Raw genomic sequence first — 9,778 nt, 5'->3', positions numbered from 1 at the left:
AAAGAATGAGCATGTTAGCTTGCCACTGTAGATATTCAGAGATTTTATGTTGTTAAAGATATGTTTTTCTTCAATACCCTTTACGTTATTATATACACACAATTACCTTCTATTGTTTTTACAAACAACTATTTTACACCAGTAATCATTAATCCAAATAATTTGGATTTAAGGAATTTCTGATTGAAAGCCTATCACATGAATTGTTTACAGTGACAGACAATATACTATTGGTAATTTTAAAGCTTTAAAAGTAAGTTATCAGTATCCACTTCAATCTCCACATGATGATAAAGGATTATTATGCGCAGTAACCTATTTATGAAAAGGAAACAGTGTGCTTCTTTCAGACGCCATCGCTTGCTTTAATAAGGAATTGAAAAGCTGAACTACTTTATATGCAGATCACCATCCCAGTTGCATAAGGATTTACAATAGACAAAACAAAACTATTTTTTGTTGTAAAGAAGGGCTGTTTGTTTAAATCACACAATCACGTTTGCATCTAAAGTTATTTACAGTCTAATAAGGCTTCATAAATGTTATATAGACTTGGCTAATTAAAGTCATTTTAATGCTAACACCAAAATGAAAGTCTTGCTCAAGCTGACAAGGAAAACTTCAAGTAACACAAGCCTAAAGAAGGCAGAAGGAAAAAGATGCTTAATGTCTTGGTTTAGGTAACTATTAATCGATTTGGAGATGCAAACAGTACTTGATTTGATAGCACCCCATTAATGCTTCAATTAAACTCAAGAGGAGAATGCTGTTTTGTCAGAAAGTGTTAAACTTGAGAAGGATTATGAGTCTAACCTGTGATCTAAAATAAATAGAGAGTAATGGATACATTTTTATCTCTGCTACCTTGAATTTTGCAGAGAACTTACTTGGGAAGTTTTAATCTCACCCATGAAGTCTTCCTTCGAGGTCTTTAATGGCTCATATGTCTTTGTTAAATGAGGTGTGTGGCGGCCTCTACTGGTGTGTGTTTATAGAAAATGTTTCAATAGGCAGAAAAAATATTGATTTCAATTAAAAAGTTAGAAATACAGACTTTTTCATTTAAATATATAAAAATATCTAATTCAATGCAGAAAAATATATTACTAGCTGTGTCACGTTTTTTTAATTAGGAAAATAATCTAAAACACTCACCATGTTAGTGTAAAATAATGATTTACGGAAGGGCATTAATTGCTCAATTCACTCTGATATTGGGTTAAATATATTTTATTAATGAATTATTAATCCTGACTGAGGTGGCTTATTACCTCTAGTCCACTGTTAAATCCCCTTAGTTGACTTAAATAAAATCACTTAAACCCGGAGGAAAGGAAATATTTTATAGTTAAGCCTACGAAGTCCTAGAACTAGAATCATTTGATGACAGGCTGGTTTCTATAACTCAAGCAAACTGTACGTTGACTTAATATAGCTGACACATCAATCTATTTTACAGTGTTTTCAATTTCAAAAATACAACACATTAAAATATTTTCAATTTATCAAAGCTAAAAGCAACATTTAAGTAATGTACTTAAAGTGCGAAGGCACTTTAACACAAAGTAGTGATACCCAGTGGCTATACTCGGTAACTGACGATGGAAATACCATATATCATTATTTACAAAAGAAGTTGTAGTCACAAAAGATCTTTGGAGATCTTCTACAAAATACACTAAATATCCATTTTCATTTGAAAAGTTTGCCTATTCTTTCTTCAGTCACTATAATCTCCTCTTCCCACTCCCACACTGAAAAACAAAGAAGAAAAAAGAAACAAAACCATAAACAAAATCTATGAAGAAATGCATTGTAGAAACATTCATGTCCACTGATGGTTCCTAAGAAGAGAAGGGAAAAAGAAAAAAAAAAAAAAAGGAGGGGAGGAGAGCGAGAGAGAAATAATTTAAAGGAAAACTTGCAAAAGCAAAATCATGACTTCATCCTATCTCCCAAACATTTTCAAAGTCCCCCATTAACACTGGGAAAGGGAGAACAAAAACAAACACAAAAGCTAATGTCCTTGTTTCCAGCAGTTCGGAGCAGCATCCTCTGATGCCTTAGGGTTGTAAATGATTTCCCTTCACAGCTGACTGATTGCAGTTTGTTTTTCCAGAACTTCGAGGTAGTCCGGTTCTGATTGCGGCTTAGCTTGCAGTAAAGGGTGGTTGGGTTTTGACTGCCCCACAAAGCATTTCCTGGGAGTTCCATATAAAACGGTTTTATTGATTCTGTCTTGGTTTTGGCGTCGAGATTCATAGGAAGGGGCAAACTGCCTTTTAGGTAAGGTACAAAAGTTATAGTGGACTAGGCCTGCGCTGGGAAGTTCCTTGACTCGCTCAGCAATATTTTGATACAGCAGCTCAGGCTCTCTTGGTGTGGCCTGCTTTTCTAGCAGCTCAGTGGCACTTATTGTGTAAGCAGGTGTGGCTGGCTCTTCTTTTTTCTCCTCCAGGTTGCTATAGCTGAACTCTTGCAAGTTTCGGTAATAGGCTACTGGGTCTCCTTCCTTCTGCATGTAGATGGGGTTTTGGCACATCTGACCCACAGGTGGGGGGATATAGTTGTAGACATGGCCGTCTGTTTTATCGTGAGTCTCAGTGTTGTAAGACCCATACTGTAATTGAAAGGAGCTTACGTCTAAGTTGTTGGTATTCCTGGGAACGCTCGGCACTCCCTTTCGGCGTTTCAAGACAAAGACGAATAAACCGGCCCCAAAACAGACAGATAAGATGAAAACAACAAGCAATCCCAGAATTAAGACAGACAGTGGAACTTCAGTGTGTAGTTCAGGATAGGAACTAGGAGACACACTAAGCGACCGAGGTGTGTCTGTATTGTGATTCATTGACAAGATGGTTCCATCTGACAAGTTTGGGCTGTCTGGACAGATAGCCTCCCTCCCCAGAAATTTTAGTATCTCCCCTGCATGCTTAGCAGGAGATTCGCAAGTCACCTCATTAATGATGACAGGGGAATTGGCATGTTCTGTCCAGTCTTTCAGCCCCATGATGTCACAGGTACAGTCCCAGGGGTTCTCCTGCAGATCTATCTGGATGAAAGCCGGGAGCTGATCCAGAACCCCTTTCACGGGCAGGTGAGAAAAATGGTTGTTTCTCAGATTCAGCCTCGTTAGGGCCGTCCCCCCAAATATATTATCAGGTAAGGACCGAAGAAGGTTGTTGTTCAGAAACAGTAGCTGTAGGTTAATCAAAGCATCAAAGGTCAGAGGCTTAATTTCCTTAATGACATTATACTCTAAATAGAGATATTGCAAGCTCTGCAGTCCATCAAACATGGAAGGGTACAGCACTTCAAGGTAATTGCCATTCAGATAAAGTCTGCGTAAACTGGTCAGGTTTGTAAAGGCACCTTCCTGAATGACTGCAATCCTGTTGTTTCCTAAGTGCAGTAAGTCCAAAGAACTGTATTCTAAGAGGTCATTCTTATAGACAGTTTGAAGATAGTTCCCTGTTAGGTAGAGTTTCTTTGGACTGGTCGGTTTGGGCTGCAGGTCAGAGATATTAGTGAACTTCCTTTCTTGGCAGTTTACATTCAGACCATTATCTGAGCTCTGAGAGGTGCAGACACAGCTGCTGGGACAGGTGAGAGGCACAGGAGACTTGGTCTGGTACACCATGATGGGTCCAAAACTTTGCCTGTCCTTTGACACAGTCACTCGGGGAGTTGGACGATTTCTCATTTTGGGCGGCCGGCTGGCTTTCGGAGCCCTGGTTGGGTTGAGAGCAGGATTCATTGTAGGTGACAGCCTTTGGACGTGGGTGTCAGCATGGCTGCCCCTCTGACTGGAATCACTGGCACTTTTTCTGGGACAGAGGTCTTGCCTGGTCAGCTGGGTCACGTCTTTCCCATGCAACCTAAAGGGAGTCTCACAGACAATCTCTCCCACAAAAACAGTTATGGTGTCTAGCCAGGCCTTGAGAGGAAGTAAGTCACAAGTGCAATTCCATGGATTTTCCTCCAGCTGAATCTCCATGATCCCTCCAATATGTTCAAGGACGCCAGCAAAAGGCATTACTTTTAGCCTATTCCCCCTGAGGTCTAAGTGGGTCAGCAGGACAAAGCGGAACACATTGCTGGGCAGTGAAAGCAGAAGGTTGTCATTCAGGATGAGCACTTTGAGCTTGTTAAGTTTGCTGAATGCCCCAGCCTCGATGGCACTGATGTAATTGTAGTCGGCCTGGAGATACTCCAGGCTCTCCAGGCCTAGGAAGGTGTCCTCCCTCAATATCTCAAGCTTGTTGTTGTTGAGATGCAGTCTTTTGAGAGTTTTCAGGCCACTGAATGCCCCCGTTCGGATCTCCTGTAACCCGTTGTTACCTAGGTGAAGAGTCACCGCGTTGGAGTAATTGACAAATTCGTTTGGATACAGTCTTGTCAAGAGGTTTCCATTGAGAAAAAGCTGATAGATTCGATACTGGGGGGGCTGGAGCAGGCTAACTGTTGTAAATCCTTTGTTCTCACAGTTGATATTCAGTACGTTTTCCTTTTCTTCGCACAGACAGCGGATCTTGCAAATGTCTTTGGCAGTTTTGCGACTCTCTGTCTGTAAGATCCCGGCCACGGTTAACACACTGAGGAACCAAACGCCGCTCAGCATCTTTAGGCACCTTCGGTGTCAACTCAGGTACCTACAGGCAAACCTTCGGTGGGGGCAGGGGGAAGAAGCGGGTGCAGGGAAGAAAGAAACAAGGAAGCCCGATTAAAAATGGTAGAGCAAGGAGGCGGAGTGGGAGCGAGGGAGAATGAGGGGGTTAGCAACACGGCAGAATGAAATCATTGCATTTTCCAAAGCGGTTTCTTTTCTCCGCTCCCTATTCCCCCATCCCGAGGCCACCCACACACGCGCCCCGGGAACACACATGCTTGCACCTGATTTCCCGGGGGGTCGCAGCCAGCCGCCAAGTCATTAGTAACCGAGTTGTCCTACTAAATCCTGCCCATCTCCTCCTCCCCTGGGGTATCTCGAAGAGATCTCGGGCAGCTCGCCCGTCTTGAGCTCCCAGCAGAAATCGCAATCGCTTTAGGAAAAAAAAAAAAAAAGCGCAAAAAGCGGGTGGGAAAATCAAGAATCAGGGGGCTGGCGGCAGGTGTAGAGGAGAGATAGAGATGGCAAAGACAGTGCGAGGTGGGGGTTACTCACACATCAGGAGAAGACTGAATCCCTCTCCTCTGCAGTCCACCAGGAGTTTAGCATCTTCAGGAAGTGGGAGAACAAGGTAAAATAAGACGCTGCTTCCAGGGCGGATGCCCTGCTTTTTGTTGGTTGATTTAATTTGACTAGGGGTGCGCAGAAATTAAAAATCCGACAGGAGGCAGGAGCGGAAGAGAAGAGTTGGAGCTGAGGGAAGCCGAGCTGCCAGGGAGGGACTGGGGTGCGATTCTGTAGGGAGGTCGGAGAGCCGGCTGGCCCGGTCGGCGGGCGAAGGCGACGACAGAGCCTGGGCGCGCGTTTCCAATTCGGTGGCGGTGGCAGCAGTGCGTCTAGCAGTTTGAATCTGAGAGGCTTTGCAGGCTCCCCGGGACAGGACTAGGGTGACGTCACGGGGGAGGGGGCAGGCAGAGGATCCAGGGCGCGCGGTGGGGGAGGGTTGGGCAGATGCTTCCCTTCCTTGCAAGTGGCTTTGCAAAGCTCAATTCCCGGCTGCGTCAGTTGATTCTGAACTACTCCACCTCCAACCTGGCTGGCGGCAGGAGAAGCTCCTGCAGAGGGGTTTCTCAAGGAGGGGCCCTGCTAATGGCCTGGCAGCTCCTTGGGCCCCTCTGTGTGTTCTCTCTCACTCCTCCCTCTTTCTCTCACCTACACAATGCCTATGGAGGGCAGGGGTGGGGGTGGGGGGTTCTTCTCCCAGATTCCCAAGCAAGGGAGAAGTGTGTGTGTGTGTGTGTGTGTGTGTGTGTGAGAGAGAGAGAGAGAGAGAGTGTGTGTGTGTGTGTGTGTGAGAGAGAGAGAGTGTGTGTGTGTGTGTGGTGTGCCTCTTTGCTACAGGACTGGTGCCCCACTTGCCAGCTCCTAGCTCAGATGCTCTCTGTGCAGAGAGTGGGGTGTGTGTGCATGCACCAATGTGTCTGTGTAGGAGGGTGAGGAGTTCTCTTAGGGGATTTATACTTTACATGCAGAGCCCTGATTCAGTGCTAAGAGAATTCCTTTCTGGGTGGTGACCCACCAAACATATTTGCCTGGACTCTGAAAGTCAGCTCAATGTTAGCTTATAGACTGAGAAAAACAAAAACAAAACCCTTTTCTCCCTGAGGTTTATACTTAGCCAGATAATGAGGTTTAAACGTGCACTTCTTGCCTGGAGGAAGGAGAAAAGAAGTGGGTGTCAGAAAAGCACTGCCAGGCTGAGCCTCAGCTGGGAGTGGGAGCCAAAGGAAGGGTGGTTGAGCCCTCCAGGCTGCAGGGGCAGGGGAGCTAGGAGAAAAGAGGAAGCTGGTGCAGGAAGACTGGCTCCTGAGAAAGAGAGGAGATGTGAAAGGAATCCTGGCCTGAGACCGAGCTTACCTGGGTTCTGATCTGGCTCTGTTGCTAGATGTGCCACTAGCTTCTGGATCTTCCTGTGTCCATCTGCAAAAGGCAGGTAGGTAGACTGTATGGGCCCTCCTAGCTCTGATATCCAATGCGGGTTTAAATAGCCTTTCCAGAGCATTGCTAATGGCCAGGTGTTGGATTTTTGCCTTCATTATCTGTTTTCTCCTTAATTATCTTACAGCTCCTTGGACCCAAGAGTCTTCCATTGTGGAATCAATTCGCAAGGGGTAAATAATGTCTGCTGTGGCCTGGAAAGGCCTTGGTTGCCTCCGGTAGGAAGGGGGAGATGGGTCAGGAAAAGGAGGGAATCAAGAGGGAAAAGGAATTGACCAAATGATGTGCCTGTCCCACAGAACACTTCAGCTTGCTTTCCCGGAGTCCCACTGCCTGGCCAAATGTGGAATAGATAAACACACAGATAAAACAAACCACTTGAGAACAGAACGACCCTTGCTTCTCCCCTTCTCCTTCCTTGTTAAGCCTAGGTTCTAGGATTGTTCCTTTTATACAAGCTCCTTTCTCTCCGGGAAGGGCGGGGGTAGTTTATAAACTTAGGCACTAGGGCAACCTGTAGCTGGTGATCTGTGCATTATTTTCTTGAGCTTTCTCCCTTTCTCCTTCTTCTTCTTCTAAGAGCCTTGGACCAGGCATCAGGAGCCCCCTTACCCTCGAATTCTTGCTTGGCATTTAGCAAAATACTTTCCTTCTGGAGACTCAAATTTTCCTTCTCCATAGAGAAGGGCAAACTTGAGATGAGCTCTGAGGCAGAGGGACAGCCCTGCGGATGGCCTCCCACCCTGTATTGCAATTGCATCATTAGATGGAAGCAGTCTGATGCAGTGGGAGCACAATTAAGCTCCCTTTCCTAGCAAAGGAGGCATTTGTTTCTATGTATTTCCAAAGGTTAAAAGCACATAGTTCCTAGAGCAATAAGATTTATTCATTCAGTCATTCATTCAACAAACATGTATTATGTCAATATTTAACTGAAGTAAAGACGTGAGAGCCGAACAAGACCTTAGAAGTCAGGTTCATTTTACAGATGAGGTCATTTCTTAACCAGGGAAAGTGCTGACTTACTCAAGAAACTACAAATAGAAACAAAACCCAGGGATTAAGAGTCCCAGTCCATCATCTTTCCAAAAAGCACACTACTGCTTAATATGAATTAAAAATCTACTTAAACTTAAATAGTGGTGGTAGTGTTTTACTTAAAGGTATCCTTTTTATTTAAAAAAATGTATTTGAAAGTGAAACATCAAATACTAGTTCCGGTTCTCAGATACAGTAATTTCCTTCAAGACATTGATGACGCTTTCAATATTCCTTGAGGACAGATTATTTTTGCGAAAAATTTCAGAGACAGGAGAGAGATTCAGAGAGAAAGGTGGAGGTGGTTGGGGGCTCATGAGATTCTTGAGACCTACAGAATCAAGGAAATTCACGGGTAATCTAACTGTGGGAAGCGACACTCGGACCCTAAGGAGGTCTTCGTTCCTGCCTGTCCTTGAGAGTTCACAGCTGCTTTCCAAAATGTAGTTACTAGGAACAAATCAGCCTGAAACGCTATAACCACTTTAAATAAGTTTCATTTGGCCCCGTGTCTTCTGAAGAACTGCCGCAGCACCCCGCTAGGGAGAGCGGGCTTTTAAGGCTGTGGAAAGGTTCAGGGTGAACTGGCACCCCAAGGGAGGGAAAGGCGGTCATTAAAATAAGGAAAACGCTCGCTCCTCTTGCTGAGGCAAGGGAGGCTTAAAGACGAACTCCGTCGCCTGTCTCACTCGCATCTAACCAAGTAGAGCCTGGCTCAGGTCTCCAAGCCTTCCACAGGACACGGTGGGTGCCGGCGGGCTTACAGCCCACCTCCGTCCCGGCCGCCCATCAGGCCACGAGGGGGCTAAGAGGAGTCCGGGGGACCAGAGAGGGGGCACTGCTTGCCCGCAGCCTCTTCTTCTAAACACCCGCCGCCCGCAAGCCGGGTCGAATCCCATTTCCGAAGGGCGCTTCCGGGAGACCAGGTGTCTCCGAGCGTCCCCGATCGCCGGTAACTGGGCACCGGCCGCCAGCGCAGCCCTACCTTCCCTGCCCCTACCTGCTAGACGCCTGGTGCGGTGCCCGGCATGCGGACCTACAGCCGCGACGGCCACTTGGGCTGCCCTCGCCATGGGGCTTGGGCACTGCAGGCCGACCAGAGGCTTCTAGCTCGCCCCGGGTGCGTGGGCCCTCCCTGGCCGCCTGTGCCACCCCGCTGCGCGACGCGCGGAGCCCGACCACGCCCGCGCGGACGGTCCCGGGGTGAGGAATCTCCAGTGGGGATTGAGGGTAGAGGGCGGCCGCCAGCGAGCTGCCCTCCGCGGATGGCGTCCAGCCTCCCCACGCTGGTGCCCCTCGCAAGGAGAGGTGGCCGGGAAAGGCAACGGACTGAGGAAAGCCGGCTCACTGGCCGCGTCGCCACCGCGTCCCTGAGTGCTCAGAACTTACCGAGCGAGCGCGCTGCCCAGATCTTTTCCCGGAGGCGCCCGCAGCATCTGCGACTCGGGGAGGCAAAGGAGCCGGCACCGCCTCGGACTGGCGCAGCCCAGGAGCGAGAGCACCGCGGGGAGCGCGGGCGGCGCCCCCAGGGCAGGCAGATCCCCACCGAGCAGCTAGCCAACGGGCAACGCTTCTTGCAGGAAGGAGGGAGGGAGGCGAGAGGGAGGAGGGAAGTAAAGCGGGAGGGAGGAGAGGGGAAGAAGGGAGGGAGGAGGAAGGGAGGAGGGAGGGAGGGATCGCGTCCCCTCTCCCTCACTTATCAATCACCCCACAGATCAAATATCCGGGCTGTGCACCCAGGACGGGGATGTAAGAGCCCACAAAGGAGCCGCTGCTCCATTTCTCTGACAAGCGCTGCGGAGCACTGCTCACGCCTCTCGGTCCCTCTTGCCTGGAACTCTGCCCAGCCCTTGCGGCTTCCACCCTGGGCTGCAGCTCGGGCTCGGTCAAGTGAAACAAGAATGGCACACGGTCGGTACCATGTCCAAGGGGAGACTAAGACTACTGGGTGGAAGTTAACGACAAGTGAAAGAGCAGTCAGCCATCCGAGCTGGACACCCTCCGGGACAGCTGCCTCCCCTAACTAGTAAGCGCCCAGTCTTTGGGAGTTCGCAGGCAGATATTTAAGAACCTCCTACGAGGATCGTAAACAAGGACTTTCAACATAATATAGAGCTGAACTTGAGTTGT

The 9,778-nt window shown here is 47.8% G+C and overlaps 1 protein-coding gene across 6 annotated transcripts; it reads right to left on the bottom strand.

Moving 5' to 3' along the window:
* Positions 1-341: 341 nt before the first annotated feature.
* Positions 342-9,548, bottom strand: SLITRK2 (SLIT and NTRK like family member 2). 6 transcript variants are annotated; one of them, XM_031006122.3, is made up of 5 exons: positions 9,038-9,548; positions 6,530-6,592; positions 5,168-5,221; positions 4,897-5,045; positions 342-4,667 (listed from the first exon to the last, which is right to left on the bottom strand). In XM_031006122.3, exon 5 carries the CDS (start codon positions 4,622-4,624, stop codon positions 2,087-2,089), a length of 2,538 nt encoding a protein of 845 aa, XP_030861982.1. In that variant the 5' UTR covers positions 4,625-4,667; positions 4,897-5,045; positions 5,168-5,221; positions 6,530-6,592; positions 9,038-9,548; the 3' UTR covers positions 342-2,086. The 6 variants fall into 6 exon arrangements, with proteins under 6 accessions (XP_030861982.1, XP_030861983.1, XP_063559330.1 ...); XM_031006123.3 differs by having other exon boundaries at positions 4,887-5,045; positions 9,038-9,449; XM_063703260.1 differs by having other exon boundaries at positions 4,887-5,045; positions 5,168-6,323; positions 9,038-9,430.
* Between the last annotated feature and the right edge of the window lie 230 nt (positions 9,549-9,778).

This window comes from Gorilla gorilla, chromosome X (assembly GCF_029281585.2).
Source record: "Gorilla gorilla gorilla isolate KB3781 chromosome X, NHGRI_mGorGor1-v2.1_pri, whole genome shotgun sequence".
NCBI classification, from domain to species: domain Eukaryota; kingdom Metazoa; phylum Chordata; class Mammalia; order Primates; family Hominidae; genus Gorilla; species Gorilla gorilla.
This window is presented reverse-complemented; position numbering and strand designations above follow the sequence as displayed.